A 20,661-nucleotide genomic window follows, 5' to 3' on the forward strand; every position below is an offset into this window, starting at 1 on the left:
TTTATCTGTAACATGTTATGGTGCTAAGTGCTTTAAACACGCAACAATATATGCATAGATTTGCTATGTAGTTTCAGTAAGATAATTGTCAGAATCTGTGTGAAATACTTTAATGAACAAATGGTAAAGCCCTCAATAAAAGCAAGGTATAAAATGTGAAGGGATCACGTAGATATGTTGATGTGTTAAAATGTCGTTTGGAGGTGGAAATTAAATGAAAGTGAGTAGAATAATAATAGCAAACATTTAATGTATCAATATGTGCAAGGATGGTTATTAGCAGACAAATATGAATTGACATGACAGCATTCACACTAGACATTAGGCTTTCTAGAACAATGACTATTGATGAAAAGTCCGCGGTCTCGGGAACAGAGACAGTGTCTCGTGCATCGTGTAGCATAGCAAATGGATCTCCAGGGCTCAATGTTAGACTCCAATCTTTGCGCAGTGTGGCTTTTAAGCTACATTACTAAGGAATCACCAGCCCTTTCTCCTGGGATTCAACACCAGAGCAACATGGCAAAACCTTGGTTCTAGTGCTATCTGCCTATCCAGTGTTGAGGATTGGGAGAATCTCAAGGCTTTCTTTGGAATTTCGAACAGGCTAGGGTCTGAGTCCTGTGGGGGCCGCTGGTACCATCCAGCAGCTCACTGCTCATGGTTGGAGACCCGCTGAATGTGACAGAATAGGAACCAAGTTCATTTATTACCTCAAAGCTCTACCAAGATTCATTGCCTTAGAGCTGTGGCTGTTTTCTCTGAAGCTTTCCAGGAGGTTAACCTATAGGGATGACTCCTAGAAAAATTAATCCTTAACTCTCACATACTAGTTTAATCAATCTTCCTAACAATTGTAAAGTATTTCTTTTTTACTGGTGAATAAACTGAGCCACAGGCCTTAAGTAATTTACCCACAGTCATATAGCAGGTTTTTTGCAGAGTTTGATTCACCTCCAGGGAGCTTGGCTCCAGAGGTCATGCTCATAATTTTAAAAAGATGCTTTAAAGCTAATTCTAACAAATAGAAAATAAAAGTAGTACAGTAAGTGCTGAATCCTAGGTGGACAAAACTTCCACAGAAGTCTAAAAATAACCATGGAGTACATTTTAATTGGCAACTCAAAATTTGAAAATAGTGACTACTTAAAGGAGTATCTCAGGTGACGGTTTCTAAAAATAGAGATGGAGAGGCTCTGGCCGAAGGTCCAGACGCAGCACCCACAAGCCAGAGACAACTCTGATAAAGACCGTGACTGATGAGCTGGCAGCCTAGTCTCAGCCTTCAGTTGGCAGCAGTCCTAGCTACAGAAAATTTCCTTCCAAAATCTGGATTTGCAATAGAGAAAGACTCCTCCTGCTCCCCTCCTGCACTTTATGGAGATATACTTGACAAATAAAAATTATATATATTTAAGGTGTACAAACTGATAGTTTGATATACATATATACTTTGAAATGATCATCACAGTTAATTAACTTATCCACCTACTCATATAGTTACCATCTTCCCTTCCCTTCCCTTCCTCCCTCCCTGCACCTCCCTCCCTCCCTCTCTCTCTCTCTTTTTCTTTCTTCCTCCCTTCCTTCCTTCCTTCCTTCCTTCCTTTCTTCCTTCCTTCCTTCCTTCCTTTCTTCCTTCCTTCCTTTCTTCCTCCCTTCCTTCCTTCCTTCCTTCCTTCCTTCCTTTCTTCCTTCCTTCCTTCCTTCCTTTCCTTCCTTCCTTCCTTCCTTCCTTCCTCCCTCCCTCCCTCCCTTCCTTCCTTCCTCCCTCCCTCCCTCCCTCCCTCCCTCCCTCCCTCCCTCCCTCCCTCCCTCCCTCCCTCCCTCCCTCCCTCCCTCCCTTCCTTCCTTCCTTCCTTCCTTTCTTTCTTTCTTTCTTTCTTTCTTTCTTTCTTTCTTTCTTTCTTTCTTTCTTTCTTTCTTTCTTTCTTTCTTCTCTTTTCTTTCTTTCCTCCCTCCCTCCCTCTCTTCCTTCCTTCCTTCCTTCCTTCTCTTGGTAAGAGCACTTAAGGTCTACCTTCTTAGTAAATTTCAAGTATACAATACCACATTCTTAACTGTAGTCACTGTGCTGTTCATTAGACCTCCAGAGTACATTCATCTTGTGTGACTAAAACTTTGTACCCCTAGATCAATGTTTTCCCATCCACCACCCCCACCCCAGCCCCTACAACCCTAAGATGAAAGTGCATCTGTCTCCAGTTCCCTTGTTTATACTCACATTAGTGCCATTTGTTTGAACAGGAGGGAGGTGAAAAATTGATGGATTTACAATCAGAGATGATCCAGCCAACATATTCTGTCTGTAAAAATGAAACACATTTTTGAACTTCTGACTCATGGGACTTGAACCAAAGGCTTTCAGCCTTCGTTAAGCCTTAACTCTTCTTGAAATGGAAAATATTTTTTTGACAACCTATCTTCCTTCCTAAAATTCATGCTTTAAATAGTATTCTACATATGCAGATGTTTGCATTTAGTTACTACTAAATCTTTTCTAAATTTTTATTTGTTATGATGTAAAGAAAATATTTTATTTTATTCTTGTATACTTCTTTAATTTTACTGAACACATTGGAAGGTTGTTTTAAATTTTGTTTAAATGTTCTTTGAACCCAAATATTTACAGAACAAGGAGTTCTTCTGGCCCGCAGATTGTTCCATTTGTTGTGTTTGAGTGTGGGAACGTTGGGAAGGCCAGCCTGAGTCGATGCCGCAGAGCCCTTCATAAACAACCCGACAGCATTGTCCAATGCGGTTTTTGTTTACTAAAGGTGCCAAAGACTCCTTTGCTATATTTAGGTTAAATCTAAATTTCTTTACTCAAGCATGGAAAATATTGTTTGTTTCTAGTTGGGAGGAAAGCAGTATGACCCAATAAAAGAATTGTGCTTAACTGGAAACAATTATTAAGAGTCTCAATTTCAAGAAGGAAAGAAATTGTAATTCTGTTTTTGTGTTTTTTTCAAAGGGAGTACAAAAATGTTAATATTTAGTACCTTTTGTAAAAATATTGTGTGTATTTCTGCCTTAGTCTGTGGGTATTAGGTGGTAAATGACTTTATCTTTTAATTGGAATTTTTAATTTATCACATGCTAGTTGAGCAAATACATTTAAAAAATAATAATAATAATAACTAATACTGTGGCTGGACACTGTGCTTTCTATACCTATCCTATTTTTTAAGAGCTTATGTTATATTTATTAACTGTTAGTAATTGAGTTTAAGAAATATATATATCTATAATAGCTTTAATAAGGAAACAGGAATATGGAATGGGCATCACAGGCAAGAGGGAGCCCAGTGTTTGTGATATGAGAGGAAATGGCCTTAGAGTTTAAGAATATTTGTGTTGAAGAGTGGAGTTGGATGGTTAAGATTTGAATACAATGTAAGTAGATTTGGAGTACTTTAATGACAAATTCACAAATAGGAATTACATACACATTCATGTAATATATGTGTATATGTATTAAATTGTACATTCTTAATTGGAAAAAATTAAGAGTTACAGAGTTTTATGCTTTACTAAGGAACATGCAAATGTATTTTAGATATAAATTTGTAAACTATTCTAAATGTAATGCTGGTATTAACCACTGAAATGTGACTTCCTGTGGAACTATTATAGCAGAGATAATATTATACAAGGTCCCTTGCTTAGTAATTATGTTGTTTATATTGTTGTAATAGAAAAAATAGAAATTAATTAGAATATTGAACTATACGGGATAAAAATCATATTAGGTAAGTTGTTGTAATAATACATGCACCATTTTTTTCTGAAGCTAGCCTGGGACTACCCCTGGTAATCATCCCTCAGTCTCTTCTTTTATCCTAAATCAACTCTTTTTCTCTATCATGTGTTGTTATGGTAATTTCTTTTTGCTTTCTCTGCTTCTGGTCATTCCAGGTTTTGTTAAACCTATTCTTTGTGACTGGAGTTAATTTAACATGCTTCCAGAATCCTCTGACAATCCCCGTTTAACCAACCTTTTAATTTTATTCCAACATGCTCTGCAAACATTCTTTGTATAAGAAAAAAACGGGCTACTTGCCTGTACCAGAATATACCCTGTGCTTTTTCTACATTTTTTTTCTTATCTGAAATATTTTCCCAATATCCTTGTTTGCTAAAGATAATATTTATTTATGGGCTAGTTCAAGTTCCTTTTTCTTGCTGGTGTCAGAAATGAAATTATTTTGTTTTAACTTACATATGGTCCTTGGCTCTATGTGCCGATAGCAATTTTGTGCTCATTTGTAACAAAGTTGGTTGTTTATGTTCATGTTTGGTCTTTCTATCTAATTTGTAAACTCTCTTTTCCCTATTTTGTTTTTCCCCTAGCGTCTAGAAGTCACATCTGTGTCTCTGTGTCGTGCTGGCAGAGATCTTCAGCAAGTCGTGTCAGAGCAATGCTACAATTTTGTTTGTGTGAATGTAAGTAGTAAATATAAGTGCCTGCAAGCGCTTGAGTGTCTTACAAATGTAACGCAGAAGAGACCTTATGTTTCTTGATTATTGAATGTTTGACTTTAAGGTTTTGGTAGATGAGTTGTGTTTTTTAAGATGCACTTGGAAACTTTATTTTTCATCTTTTGAAATAGGATTTCAAAAAAAATAACATTTCCTATAATGAGGAGATGGTGATAATAATTCTTTAGATAGCATTTATAATTTTCTGTTTTGTTATAAGCAGATAAGGCTACACAAGTTTGAATTAATAAATAGTACAAATTTTAGTAGTTGTAAACTTACGGATAGTCTTTAAAATAGATTAAAATTTAAAAATTGGGCTTTATACATATTTTGAATGATTACATAAAGGTTCTGCATGTTTTCTCCTTGAATCAACTTTTAAATCATTTAACAACTTCTTTTAACTCCCTTTTATATCTCTGGTCTTTCAGGTTATGACCTCTGAATTTGAAGAAACCCAGAAATTACTGAATATACTTAAAGAGAGTAATCTTTCCATTTTGTATCCTGTTGTTGTTATTTCAGTAAGTGAATTAATGCAGATTTTTCTCTTTAAACATGTGCTTTCTTTTTGGAATTCAACTTTTTATTTAACAAAATTGTATCAAGCTGAGGAAATTCATCCAAACCCCAAAGAAAAAACTCTTTGTGCACGCTTGAGCTTACTCTCTTGCTCTGATCTCTATTGACTGCCTGCTCTTTCTTGGTTGAAGACAGGTTTGGAAAACAATGCAATTCAACCTAGCAACCAATTTCATTTCATTTTCTTCATTAAAATCTGAACGTGTGTTGCTGAGTCAATTAGTTTGGATAATGTAGAAGAGCTTTATTTAGAGTATTATCAGGATGCCATTAGAGAAGAATTCCTGAAGTTAAAAAAAAAAATGAGGGAAAAAATCAGATGAAAGAAAATTTACCTTTAGGTTATCTCATCTTTGTTGTTCTATGGACAGCCAAAGTGGAGTGAACAACAGATTAAGAGAATTGCTAGGAGAAGAGCCCATAAAAATTTTGGAGAGATATTTCTGTGAAAGACTAAAAGTATCATGTTTAGTATAGCATTTAATTGTGTAGCTGAGGGGAATATCAGAGAGCAAAACCAGGAAGAAAACACATCAGAGGCCCGGCCTGCCTCAGGGTCTGAGGAGCCGTATTTACTCTGCAGCATTGGGAAGAGGTTCCAAATAGGACATTCTCAAAACAAGTGCCTACCATTGCCACGTTCCTAAAGCTCAGGCCTGTTCTACAGTGTGGGAGTTTAATTCTCGTTAGGTAAGTTCATTCATACAGAATAAAGATAATTTGCCTACAAATAGGTAATTCTAGACTCAGCAGTGCAAGTAGAAACAAATTAGCAATCGAAGGAGGTTTATTTCACTGTCCTGTTGTACTTAGTTATATGCCCCAAGGATAAATTCCACACGTGACTGATTTTAACAGCCGTATAGGTAGGTGTTTTCATTGAGACTTTTTAGGAACATTATGAAATGTATCCAGACCTGGAAGGCTCTACGGCTCCGTAGGATAGTGATAAGTTCAGAGTCCTGTGTTAGGCTCTTTATCCCTCTGTCCCCATTATAACCTGCTTAGAAGTTTCATTGGGTTCATGCTCCTAGATATTATTCTAAACAGTGCAGCGCTGTGATGAGAACAAGAGCTTACAACTCGGAATACCTCAGTTCCTTGATCAAGTTTCTGAACTTTTATGGAGCTTGCTTTCTTCATTTTGAAAATGAGGCTAATAACCCTACCTCTTAAATCATTAAGGATTAAAATGAATGAATGCAAAGTGTAGTTGACATCACAGTGCTGGGCCTTTGGCAGGAACACAATGCTGGTTTCCTTTACTAGGCTAGCTCCTTTTATTTACAGTTGGGATGGGATGACTCAAAGTTCCTTAGCTTTAATCTGATTCCTGAGCTTCAGTCCTGCATTCTCCAACATTCTGGTAGGTACTTCAGTACTTAGCTATCTTCTCACACCTGGCTTATCAGATCTATCCCAAAAGCACAGTCTGCCTCAGTTGACTTCTCTTGGTGGCAATGCCACTGTGGCAGGTACCCAGGTGGGAATCAGTGTCACTTTTGAATTTGCTTTCTACCTTTTCCCTCTGTCTCTCTTTGTCAAACACACACACACAGTTTGTTTAAACTGTGTGTCCTTCTGTTTCATTTCTACTGTTGTATCTCAACCTCAGTCCTTTGTATCACTTCCATAAATACTTGAATTTTCTGTTGACTTCTGTTGAGTTCCATTTTACGTACCCCTGTAAATGCAAGACTTTGTCTGGCTGCCTGGTGTTCTGTATCAAACTAAGCAAAAAGATGGACAGTCCTCTAGTTAGGGAAGAAATTTCTCTCAGAACTAGTGTGAGAATACTAGAAGTCTATATACTATAAATCAACATACTATAGACACTGTAAAATATTTATTTTAAATTGGAGAGTTGTTACTCCATAACTAATATTTGTACACCCATTGTTTTCTTATTGCGTAAATAGTTTCACTGCGCTGATATTAAGGATGTTATTAAAATTAACAGGAAAATGTCACTGGAACATAATATAGAATATGTATCCTTAGGATGAAGCAATCCCTGGGAAGGTAAAGAATGGATATTTAGTATAGCTAGATTTTATTTCAGGTTCTACATGAGTCTTGATTGTTAAAATGTCAATTCTTTTCGGCTCTTATGAAACTGAACTGGGTTAGGGAACATTTAACGTAGGAGGTTTTTGTTTTCTAAGGCAAACTAGTGTAAGTAGCGCTTACTGCTTTAAGAGCCACATAAAGAAAGGAACACAATTTTACGTGAAGAGTAGAAAAAAATAACTGGGACTTTATCTTTAAAGGACTAAGGTACTTATTAAAATAATTTTATTTTATCTTCTATTTAAGAAAATTTGATTGTTTGCAAAACTGAACTATTTTGCATAATTTTGTGGACATTATTTGATGATATATTGTGATGTCTTTCAAGTGGTCATTTTTCCAAAATATTTTGGACATTTTTAGTTTTGTAATAACATCCTTTGCTAATAATAATTTGATGTTCAACACGTTCTTTTGGAGCTCTGTTCTTATTTTCTTTTCATATATTTTAAATTGTGTAATTTTGCCAAGTTCTCATTTGTTGATGGTGTTGAGTATGATTTAAGGAGTTTACAAATGTTAATTTGATCAACTTTACGACATTCTAGTTTTTGGTAGCTGTAACCTAATTTCATTGTAATTATATTAAATTATCAGAATTTTCCAAATTTCTGCAATCAGCTGGAGACCAGCTCATGGTAATGTTAACTACTTGGGCTGAGGTCAATGCCAGCATTCAAAAGGGCAGAGATGGTCTGATGGGGTCACTCTAGCGGTGTTCTGTTCTCAGTGAGTCTCTGTGTGTGTGTTTTGTACCATCACCTGGGATCTTTTAACTGCAAGCCTTTGGAAGCAGATACTCAGATCACAAGCACACCTTGTACTAGGAGAATACTCCCTACTTGAGAGAAAAAAAATAATGAGAACAAACACTGTTTTTATTCCAGACTGGTTGGCAAAAAGGAACTTTAAAAATTTAGATCTCTTTCTATGTCTTTTAACAGGAAAACCTTATAAACATTAAAAATCAATACTTTCTTTTGTAAAGTTAAATAGGGCAGGGATTATGTTTGAGAGGTCTTTTCAGATGCTGTTTAGTCTATTGTATAAATTATCATGGAGCCAAGTTTTTATCCCAAGTTGACTGAAGTTACTGTTGCTAGCCTGCCCTTCCTTGTGGTTACCAGGGGTGTGTGGTACTCTAGCACCTTTTCCGAAGGCCACTCTCAAGAGGATAAAGTGGAAGCTCTATTTGGAATCACCTGATACAATAGCCATCACCGTGGGACATGTTCAGTTTTCTATTTTCTACCCCTTTTATGTGTTTTTGTTCACTGCTTTTAAATAATGAACAATTATTTAGAAAAGTGATACATTATATGTATTTAAATAATATAAGGCAGTTTCATCAAATTTCTGATATAAAAATTACTCCAAAAGAATGTAGTCTTTTTACTTAGGTTAAACAAAACTAAAAGTGAATTATAGACTGAATTCTTGGTTTAGAAATTAATGATCAGAGAGCTTTTTTTTCTCATATCAATGGGCAAGAGAGTTTCAGGAGACAGTACTACTATAGCTGTTTTCTTGTCAAGATTATGTAAAACTGAAAAAGCAATACCTTCACATGCTCTGAAAGTAAACTAGGGATTCTAATTTATTTGGATCTGGCAAGATTTTCACAAAACGTTCTTATTTAAAGCTTATTTTTTCAATGATCATAGCTCCTTCATATAATAGGAACCAGGGAAATGATTAATTTTTAAAAGCAGAAATTAAATAGCAACACATCGAAATAGAAGTTTAAGATTGAGAAATGAAGCAAACTCTTTAATTTTACTTAATAAAGTAGTTTATCACTCCTCCACAGAAAAAATAACTTTATGGTAAAAATTCGGACAATTACATGTGAATTCTGCTTTCTCTGGCAATTTTATTGGTGCTTTATGAGAGATAAGAATCTCTTTGTGAGTTCACTTCAGCAAAACAAATTATCATATGGAGTTTTAATGCTTGGAAAACATATAAATAAACCTTCAAAAGTGCCTAATTTAGTTCTAGTTACTAGGAAGTAGTTTATTGCCACAACAGATCAGAATACATGATCTTTAAAATACTTCAGAATGTTTAATATTTGAACACGTCAGCAAATAAAAAAATGGAAAACCACTCTCCATTGACACTTGATACTTTCACATCTGGGGAAACTGTCACAGAGATGTAAATTGTTTCCAGAACATTCCACAGCTCACCAATGTCAAAGCCAGGAACAGAATCAATCCAATATGCAATATATCAAATACACTTGTTACTTTTATGCTCTCATGAATGTGTTAAATAATAAGATGGAACAAGATTAAAAATATACATATACAAAAGTATATGTATTTAATATTTCTTCCTAATGAAGAACAAATGACAATTGGAAAAACATATAGATTCCCTCTTTTAAGTGCTAATGAGTTCTTACTTTAGCTTCACAGGGTATTGAGCCTTTATTGAATTTAATATGTATAAAAACTCTGTAATTCTGTTAAATTTCTTACCAGATCCCAGACGTGTATCTTTGTCAACTTTTACTTAACTATTTGCTCTATAGCCCTCTGCCTGTTAACCCTGTTATCACTGGGCTAAGAAGATTTGTTTTTAAGGCACAAGTTACTATAAAACAAACAAAACGGAGCTGGCTATTATAATTCTTGCTGCTTCCATGTTGGGTTTACTTTTATATGTATATACAGCAGATCTCTAGTTTATTCGTATGTATTTTCAAATGGATATTTTATGTATTTAACAGACAATGAGTAACCTAGGAAGTGGGTTCAAATACCTCCTCTACTTCACTCTCAACCATGTTGCTGCTGTACCTTTATGGATTCCTTGATTTTTCCTTCAGAAAAGTATAACTTTATTTTATGTTGAATTTTTAGCATATTTTCACTTAAGATACACTTAAAGTTTTCTCTTCCGTGGCTGTACACAGCTTCAGTGGCAGTTACGCAATCAATTCCACAAATTCTACAAATGTTTTTATTTGTTTTCTGCTGGGATAGTAAGTCTCAGGTATTTCCTGCCTCAATCAATAATAAAATCTGAATAATTCTGGTTTAAAATACCTTTAGAACCTTTTTGCAATTTTAGTCATGAAGGGATTCATTTCTAACACAAAGATGCAGAATGATGAAGTCATTCTTGTCGAAGGTGTTGAATAGAAAGAATTGACTGTTATTTTAAGTTTTAGGAGATTTTCGCTTGTGACTCAATGGTCGCTGGAAGGTTTGCCTTGTGGGATACGGACATTCCCTAAGGTTCATTGTGAAGCTCATGAACCGGTGATGTGTGAAGGCATGACTCTCCCAGGACACACATTCCTAGTGTTCTCTCTGGTAGTGAATGCGGGCTATTCATTTTCAGTTAGAATTATGTTCTACTGGAGCATGCAAACAGAACGAACTCCAGAAGACTCTTCCTATGTTTTATGAATAATTATTTCTCTTGATTAAACACCAGGTTTGGAAACACTATTTATTTTCCTACTTTAAATAGTTTACTGAGCTTAGTCAGTTAAGCAAATGTGTTGGAGAATGTATTTGCCAGTGCCGTTCTAGTACAATAAGTCAGTGTATACAATGTAACATGAAATGTGCAGTAGGCAAAATAAATGAAACTCACCTTTATTAGGCAGCTTACATTAATTTTGGTCCTAGAAAAAAAAAATCGAACAATTGGTTTGGTCATTCAATTTTTCAAAAAATATGCCTGGGAGTTTTGTTAGATTTGTGTGTGTGTGTACTCGATTTTATTTTAAATAATGGAAATGTTCCTTAGCTCATTTATGTTATGCTATTTCTTTGCAAATTAGAACCACATATATTTTAATATCATGTACTATTTAAAAATTAAACATTATACTTCTATAATTAATAATAACTTAATGTAATACATATGCTAATATAAATATGCTAAGCCTGACTTTGCTTATAATATTAAAAAGGGTTTTACTGCATGAAGAAAAATAAATTATATTGTTGTAAAGGGGGCATTGTGTAGAAAGAATTGACTGTTATTTTAGTTTTAGGAGATCTTCATCATGGTAAGGATGCCGAACCCGGAGTGGGGTTCAAGGTACAAGTATTGATACTATGTTTTCAAGTAACAAGTGTCTATTAACCTGACCAAGTAACTTTATGTCTCTGAATTTAGTTCAGAATCTTTATCTGGAGACAGAGTTGGAAGCTCTCAGAGACATCTGAGTAGCTTCTCTTTCTAAAACTATTTCTTATACTACAATATATTGTAAAGATTATATGGATATAAGCTATATATATAGTAGAACAATTCAGATGATCACATTTATGCTAAATAAGAATTGGGTGCTATGGTATTTGTTTTTTGAGCCAATTTTGAGACCTTGCTAACTTTAATCCTGATCACAAGATTCATGAGACTTTTTTTATGGTTTATCTTTATTTATGCCTTTCTCACCTATCTTCTTTTTATAGTCTGGTTTTTATTACATTAAGTCTAGCGCTTCTCTTTTTATATTCATTCCTCTTCTTTCTTCTCTGTTTAATAACAGTTGCAAGATTAATCTCTCCCTTGACCCACACCCCTCTCCCAAAGAATCTATCCTTCCATGTCTAGTCCAGGCAACTGTCTTCTGGAAATGATTCCTTAATCGCTGGAGCTCACACCGATGCTTGTTAGTGCCAATTCATTTAAAACTCACTTTAGGTGCTATCTAGTTAGCACTTTCCGGGGAACTATGCCCTACTCTGTTACATGATTGATTGCTTAATATAGATTTATGTAACATTTTTTGAACTTCTGTGTGACAGGTAGCTTAAATGTAGCTTAATTAATAATTAATCTTTTTTAAAAAAAGCATTAGAAGAATGACACATTTGTACAAGCTAATTTTCTAGATGATTTATCTTAATAAGGAAATAATACTATTTATTTATTTCCCAGAATAAACATTATTAATAATATGAGCTTAATTAAATGACCAGAGTTAGCTTGGGAAAAGATTCAGTGGCTGGGAGTTCACGGGGTCCTGGTCACTGTCCCTTCTGTCCACCACCCCAAGGTAATAACTTTAACTAGGTCTGCTGGAGAAGGAGGCAAGTTAGTTTGGAATAGAAGATCGAGAGAGATCTTGTTAATGAGATAGGAGAGGAAGCTGAAACTTGGAAGGCTGAACAGGGTCCAGTTCTGTGAGTGGTAGGTGGAATAACATTTCTATAGGGAAAGAGTAGCAGAGAATAGTGGGAGCTGGGAAGAGCTAGTAGACCAGAAACAAAATGAACTACACATTGGGGAGAGTTGAAGCGTAGACTAGGCAGGTCTAGGTCAAGGTGGGCCTTTGAAGTTTGAACTTTATAAAGCATCACTGCCCAGTAGAAATTGATATGGTGAGATTTGCATTTTACACATCCTCTGGATGCCTCACAGAGAGACGATTAAAGAGATCAGAGACATTCCTTGATGCATTTGGTTTAGTTGGGAGGCTCTCTCAGTAGTCCAAGAAATAATGGTGGCAGCTAAGACTACAGTAATTCTAGAGTGGATGGGCAGAAATAACTGGAATCAAGATATATTTAAGACATAGAGGCACTAAGAATAAGCACTGGATTTAATGAGAGGGAGAAAATTTCTGATTTGATATCTTGTGAGACTGGGTAAGTGATAGTAAGATGGGGACATTAGAGAATTTTTTAATTTGTTTCTGAAGGTTGAGTAGGCAGATAATTATCCCAGCTTTGTTGACAGATAATTAGAAGGATTTCACAAATATTCAAAAGCTTTCCATTCCTTTATATGTGTGTGGGTTTACTGTATATGTAAAAGAGCTCATCCTAAAACTCTTTGAAAGGCAAGTTATACTCTTCCAAGGCCTCCTTAAAGTTTGAATTTTAATAGAATTTCAGGTATAGGCACAATTTAAAATATATATCTTTCATATTATAATAATTTTGCCAAGTCTTATCTAGTGTTTGCATGCTCATGTCTTTTATGAAAATTTTTCTGTACTAATGCTTCATATTATGAAAATAGAAAAAAAAAAGAAAAGAAAAACACCTTGTCCAAGAGTCAAAACATTAGTATTTAGGAAGATGGTAAAAATAAAAACATTAGTGGATAGAAAGGTGGTAAAAATCTTACCAGGCCTAAGCTCCACTCCTTTAGCATAAAAATCAATAGCCACCTCAGAATAGATCGCTTTCGCAGTGTTCTGGAAAACCTTTTTTTATTGAAGACATTTTATTGAGAGCGTAGAAAGGTGATGGAGTCAGTGCGAAAACTTCTTGATCCAAACATGCTTTGGCCTGAATGCTGTTTGTAATAAAGTTATATGTGATACTTAATACTTTTGGAAAGTACAGTATGATTTAATTTTCCAGGCATGTGAGGTTTTGTTTTATGGGTTTTTGAAGCTTAACTTATTCTACTTAAATGCCAGGGTACTTGATTCACTGGTACCCACTAAGGTGGGATGCTGCAAGAGTTGCGGAGATAATCTGGTGTCAGCTGTGGAAAAGTCTTATGTGGGAATGATAGGACTAGTTCAAGCTACTTGCAGGTCTCTTCCGAGCACTTTAAGTATTACACCCATTTCTAGATCTCTGGAGAGAGGAGTGAAAATTTCTATTTTTTTTAAAGTTTAATATGTTTATGGCAAAGACAGCGTTCTGAGTTTTTTACTTCACCAACAAGACTCCCGACTGTGATCTTGTGTTTTGCGTTCAACTTGGAGGAGCTGGAACTCCCACTACATTTATAATTCTCAGTCCCTCAGCAACAACTGTGGCTTGCTGATGCATATTTTTAGTATAATTATGTTGATGTTAGCAATCACAGACACTTATTGAATACTTTAAATAGTGAGTCATCAGTCTTTTCTTTAAAATCCGTGATCCCTTTAATCCTCCGAGCAGTCATGAGGGTTGGTCATCATAGATGCCATTATCCCTGTAAGACCATTCACTTCACCACTGACGTTCATTAGGGATGTCAGTACTCGCCCTTTTCAAGTACTGGAAACCGCATTGTTAGAGGAGAAAAGGATCTTAAAATCCACTTAGGAGCATGCTCTCTTTTTGCCAGAGATGACCCAGGCCTTTTTCTTTACCTGGATCTGAGATAACTTCTTTGTATTAGGGATTGGTGATTTTTCCTGTGCAGAGGCCAGGTAGGAAATACTGTAGGCTTTGTGGGCCATTGATGTTGCAACTGTTCTACTCTGTTGTTATAAAAGCAGCCATAGACAATATTTTTAAAAATTGGTGTGGCCGTATTCCAATGGAACTTTATTTACAAACAAGACAAAACCAAAACCGGGAGGCTGGATTGAACCCATGGACCATTGTTTCCTAAACTTTGGTTTAGATTTTTCATTTCTGTATAACTATTTGCCACAGTTGATTAGTACCATTGCTTAAAGTATCTGTTAGAAAGTCCTTTAATAGACGTATACTCTCTGAGTCATCAAGTCTCATGATTTGAAGTGTTGCTCATGTACCAATTCCTAAGTTTTGACAGGAATGTTCAAGGTCATGGAGTTTGAAAAAGTCAAATTTATCTTCTTACCTCCAGGAACTATCCCTTCCCAAAAGTCTCTCTCTCTCTCTTTTTTTCTATTCTGACCTCAGGGTAGCCACCATGAGAAACTTTGCTAATTGCAAAATGGCCAAGCCACTCTCCTCGTGAAAATCCCCCAGAGGCTCCTGATCCCTAGTGGAGAAAGCTCAGTCAGATCATAAAGGCTTGGCCTGGGCTGGATCTCGCTAAATTTTATAGCCCTTACTCTCATTCTCACCGAGCCCTTTCCCCTCCGGTGATACTGAACTGATGTAGTTCCTACATGGCCCATGTTACCTAACATATTGGTGTTTCCTCTCTTGAGCTTTTCTACCTGAAACAGCATTTTCATAGTGTTTGCGCGTGACTCTTATTATCCTTAAAATGTGAGTGACAGTATTTGTTCTTGCTGTCCTTCCTTCATACCCCTGTGCCCAGACTCTTACCCCCTTTCCCCACACAGTGTGAGCAGGCATTCAGAACTGTTTATTGACTTGAACTTGCCTTGACATTCCTAGTCATGATGCCTTCTATCCCACCCTGTTGCTAGGCTGCCCACCACAAGGAGATGCTTGTGGTGACTTACAAAAATGAAGGAGACTGGGTATAAGGAGCTAAATAGAAATTATATCTCAAATAATAGCTACATTCTATTAAGGAGAATAATACTGCTAGTTCTACCTGAGGTTTTAGGCTGTTATTTACTATATAAATTTAGATTTATGAATTTTACTATCTTGATTTATGCTGTCCTTCTTACTTTTTGGTAGTTTAATTTTTTTTCCATTTTGCCTTTTCAAAAGAGAATTTTTGTTTCATTTAGCAGTGATAATTGTCTAATTTATCTGTTTTTATGTCTGTTTTTAGTTTTTGTTAATTCTATCTTCATGCTTTGTGTTAGGCCGTATACCTTATTGTGTCAATAAGTGACCACTTGTGTTCTTTCAATTCATTTTCTGTTTTTACTCTAAAAGATAGACTTAAACTTTAAAGTGTTTCTCATTCTTAAGTGGGACTTAATTTTTCTCTTATAAATTGAACTTAGGGCATGATTTTATAACATGTTAGAAAGGAACAATTTTTTATTTCAAAATTAATTTTAAATGGATTACTATTACAATATATTAAGCAAGTAAAAAACTTGCATCTAGGAGCATTAATTTTTATCTTTTAATTCATGTGGGTAGCACTTATGTATTTTTTAAAATATTTTATTTATTTATTTTTAGAGAGGGGGGAAGGGAGGGAGAAAGAGAGGGAAAGAAACATCAATATGTGGTTGCCTCTTGCATGCCCCATCCTGGGGACCTGGCCTGCAACCCTGGCATGTGCCCTGACTGGGAATTGAACCAGTGACCCTTTGGTTTGCAGGCCGGCGCTCAATCCACCCAAGCCACACCAGCCAGGGCGCATTTACTTATGTATTTAATTAATAATAATTACTAGGTTATTTTGACGAAGACAAAAGTTTGAATCAAAGATTATGGAAGATAGAGGTTTCTTTTCTTAGACTATTTGTGCACCATATTTGGATTGTGAAATAAACTGGTCAGGCTATTAGATACTTACAATGTTAACTGTTGAAGAAGGGTTTTTTCTTGTAATCTATCCTCTTCAAGTACATGGGTCCAGAAGGCTGAAAGTAAGTAGACTGTGCCCTTGTCATAAATATATCGAACAAAAGTCATCTTCAAACTTACATACTAAGATTATAGTATATCAACAGAGTGTGTTACTGCACGCATCGATCTGTTACTCAGCTTACCCTTACCCCTTAATGAATGCACGTGCTAAGCAGATGTTTCTTAGCCCTGTTGGCCATTCAGCTGAGCTCCGCGCACATGTGCCACGAAAGTGCACCCTGTTGTTCCATTGGCTGTGTGCAGACATACCCGGGCCTGAATTGTAAAAGAATACAGTGCATTTTTCATCTTAGACATTGTAGTTTTCATCTCTCCAAGTTTGATTTGCGCCTTTTTTATGGCTTCTATTTCTGTACTCAACTTTAGAATATATGGGATACAGTTATAGTTTTCACATCTTTGTTAATTTGAACGTCTTGATGAGTTTTGAGTCAGTTGTATGTAAGTGGTGTATTTATTTCCTTGTTATGGAGCTCATTTTTCAGCTTCTTTATATGCCTGGAAATTTTATGTCTGTGTGTGTTTAAGGTGTGTTACATGGGTTTTTAATTTTCATCAATTTGGAAATTTTTCAGCCATACTTTTTAATTATTTTTTCTGCTTTTTTCCCCACCTGGGGACTTCAGTTACGTGTATATTAGGCTGTTTGAAGTTGATCCATATCTCACTGATGCTGTTTGTTTTTCCTTTTTTTGTTCTTAGTCTTTCCTTTTTCTCAGTTTTATTTTAAATAGTTTCTGTTACTATATTTTCAAATTCACTAATCTTTTTTTCTGCCATGTTTAATCTGCTGTTAATTCCCCCAGTGTTATTTTTTATTTTTTAATCTCAGATGTTGTTTTCCTCCTTAGAAGTTAGATTTATGTCTATTTCACATTTTTCTTTTCTCTATTTAACATGCTCATTCTTTCTTGTAGCTTTTTGAACACTTGGAACACAGTTATAAAATAATTTTAATATTTTTTCTATTCTAATATCTGTATCACTTCTAAATTGGTTTTGACTGATATTTGTTCTAGTTATGGGTCATATGTCATATTTTTCTATGTTTTTTTTGCACATTTGATATTTTTCAATCAGCTGCTAGATATTTTGAAATTTGCCTTGGTGGGTATTGGATTTTTTGGTGTCAGTAGAAGTGCTTCAAACTTTGTTCCAATATGTAGTTAATTAGAAATAATTTTATGTTTTAAGTATTGTTTGTGTGATCTTTAGGGGGGACTAGCCAGTATATTGAGTACTGGGCAACCATTTCCTTCTTAGGCCTGTACCTAAAGCACTGGAAACGATGACGTTTTCCAGGCTGGCTGATGGCCGCCACCACTTCTCCCGGCCCCGGCCCCGGCGGTCCATCCGCCATCGTTGCTCCTAATGCTGGCGGACGGGTTTTCCCCAGACAGTTTTCTCAGATGCATGCCCTGACCCGTACTCTGCTGAGGGCGCGACACCTAGATCATCTCCCGAGGTCCCGCCCGGTGCACCTGTCTCCTCCCAGGTAGTCTGGAACTCCACAGACTCCACAGGCTCTCAAGCCTGGAGAGCCACCACCCTCCCGCTCTGTGTTCACATCAGTGAGTTGGGGCAAACATAGGCCTCACCTCATTTGTTTCTCATCTCTCAGAGATGTCCCTGTTGCGTTGTGCGTTATGTCATAAAAATCTTCCTTTCATGTATTTGTACACTTTTTTACTTGTTTCAGGTAGAAAAGTAGATTTAGGACGTGTTACTCCCAGTTGGGTGGAAACAAGCTCGGCCTATCACAGTTTGGAAGTTTTATTTTCGCACCTTTTATATTCACCCACATTTTCAGGAATGTATTTTACGTATAAAGAAGGAAAGCTCAGTCTGTGTTAGCTCGTACTCTATATAATTTTGCCTATTTCAGATTTAATTTCTCAGAGCAGGACTTTAAGTAATAACAGAAGAACACTTAGGCAGGAATGAAAATTCCTTTTCTGATAACAGACACATAAGTTAATGACCAAAATATATTAGTGGGATATATGACCAGCAATAATAATATTACATAAAGTTTGGTGCTAGACAAGTGTGGGACATACTTGATTTCTACACTCGTGTGTGGTAGCCATTACTACCTATGGCTATGAGCACTTGAGGTGTAGCTACTTCATTTTTATTTAATTTTAATAAACTTGGATTTAATGAAAATAGTCATGTATAGCTAGTGGCTACTGTAGTAGAGACAATACAATTCATGACTATGCTTCATTTGGCCATCCTTGTATTGAATCACCCTTTTATATGATGTAGCTTTATGGAAACAAATTTCTTTTTTTGTTTGTTTGTTTTTTTTTGTTTGTTTTTGGGAAAATCTTTTTTTTTAATTTATTTTTTATTGTTATTCAATTACAGTTGTATGCCTTTTCTCCCCTTCCCTCCCCCAACCCCAGCTGAACCCACCCCCCTCCCCCACCCCAAATCGGGGGGGGGGAAACAAATTTCTTAGAAATAAAGAAGTTAGGTTAGCACTTTATTTTAATAAAAAAGATAGCTCAGTAAAGCAAATTTCAATGATCCTTCAACTGGTTATTGGAAACACTCTAATTGGAATTACTGGGTATTGCGGGTTTTTTTAAGACTAATATTTAACATTGGCCTAAATGCATAAAGTGTCTGTTTGTGAACTGAAAAGTGTTCATAATTTATTTTTTTAAATACCATATAATGCTTATCTAAGTGGCTTTTGGACAACCACAGTAATATCTATAGATTGTTGCTTAAGCAGTAGTGAATTTTATCTTGTAAAGTGAAATTTTGGCAAGTAACTAAAATATGTAAAGATTACATATTATCTCATTAAAAAGTCACATACCTGCTTTTTGTAACTTCTGTGATTTATATTCTTTGAAAACTTTTCAGAGAAAAATTAGTAAATAAATATAGTTGTATATTTTAAATAATGTTAGATAAACAAGTCAATGCTCCATATCAATCATTGAATTGCTTTTAACTTTTGATTCTAAAATATGTTGCAGAGGGTACAGATGTTAATCGTAAATGTATGTAATGCTTCAGACAACTGCTACAGTATAACAGAGGCAGAGCTATGTTCTTATGGGAGAAATTACTTTGTAAGTAACTGAAAAAAGTGTTCATTTTGGTTTTTTAAAATGTTTGAAAGTAATGTTAGGTTTTTCTATTGACTCTGTAAAATGTGAAGTTCTGGGTCCATTTCTTTAGTCTTTTAAATAAGATCTGAAAAAATGTACAAAAATATAACATTATAACATTATAAAACTCATTTTTAAAAAATTCTTTGGGTAAATAGAAACATTAAAAACTTTTGTGTGGTTAATAATGTAATATAAAGTATAGTTATTTTATTTCCTACCTTTTGTTACATGCTGTTATTTACTAGTTTTGGTGGCATTTTACTTTGTTAGATTTAGAAATGAGTTGTTGAGCATTTGCTCTGAGTTTTTATGATAGTTTATAACTTCATTAGTTTTCATTCATCAGAAGTATGAGTTGAATTTCATGATGGCGTTGATTTAAATTTGTTCTAAAATGCAGTGATTCAATACTGAAAGCTTGTTCTTTTTTCTTTTTAATAGTACAATTCATTAAGTTAAAGCCATTTTTCACTAATAGAACCCACATAATTTATAAATAGTTGAAGTGAGATGAAAGTTTTTCTAATGTATTTTAATCCTTACAATGCAGTGTTACTTTGATCCGTTTAGTATTGGCCAGTTTCGTCAGTTATTAGATTCCCCTCATATTTCTTTTGGAAAGTACAGTTTCTGAAGATGTTGTTGAGCCTAATTCATACAATTTACTTGTCTGTACACATATGTAGATAATTTTGCGGTCTATTGTTTGGATTCAGAGAACCTCTGGACTATCTGCTGAACCCTTCTAACCCGATTATTTGATAATTGCCAGAACTTTCATTTAGTTGTTCTTCCTTCCACTCTGGTGGGCATTGAGCAGTGCGTTATTCGGATTATACTTAAGCTTCACAAATTGACTTTCTTCCTAGTCAAATAAGCAAAGAGTCTATTTCCTCTCTTATCATGAACCCTGACTCCCTTCTCAGGCCCTCCTGTGAGCATGGGACATTCCTGATATGTAGAGAATATTATATGTGATATTAATTATTGTTTTTATTTAATGTACCTGTCTTCAGAGCCAGGTGAAAAATCATATTTTAAAATATAAAAATCATTGGAAGTCATCTGGGCCCAGGGACATATTAAATGGTCACTAGACAAATATAAAGCATGTGCACGACTGCATGTAGAAGACATAAGGCACAGAGAATCCTTTTCCAAAGTTTGTGGGTGGGAACCTTGGCTCACCCACAAAGCTGTGAAGCTACCCACATGTTATATGTTTA

At 35.3% G+C, this 20,661-nt stretch overlaps 1 protein-coding gene across 1 annotated transcript in view; it reads left to right on the forward strand.

Annotated features, from left to right (window-relative positions):
• CRPPA (CDP-L-ribitol pyrophosphorylase A) overlaps window positions 1-20,661 on the forward strand; it is a 190,700-nt gene that overhangs the window by 87,644 nt on the left and 82,395 nt on the right. The window contains exons 7-8 of the mRNA XM_053926793.2: window positions 4,354-4,446; window positions 4,917-5,009. Of these exons, the coding sequence (XP_053782768.1) occupies window positions 4,354-4,446; window positions 4,917-5,009 (186 nt within the window). The remainder of the gene's footprint in view (window positions 1-4,353; window positions 4,447-4,916; window positions 5,010-20,661) is intronic.

This window comes from Desmodus rotundus, chromosome 6, assembly GCF_022682495.2.
Source record: "Desmodus rotundus isolate HL8 chromosome 6, HLdesRot8A.1, whole genome shotgun sequence".
NCBI lineage: Eukaryota > Metazoa > Chordata > Mammalia > Chiroptera > Phyllostomidae > Desmodus > Desmodus rotundus.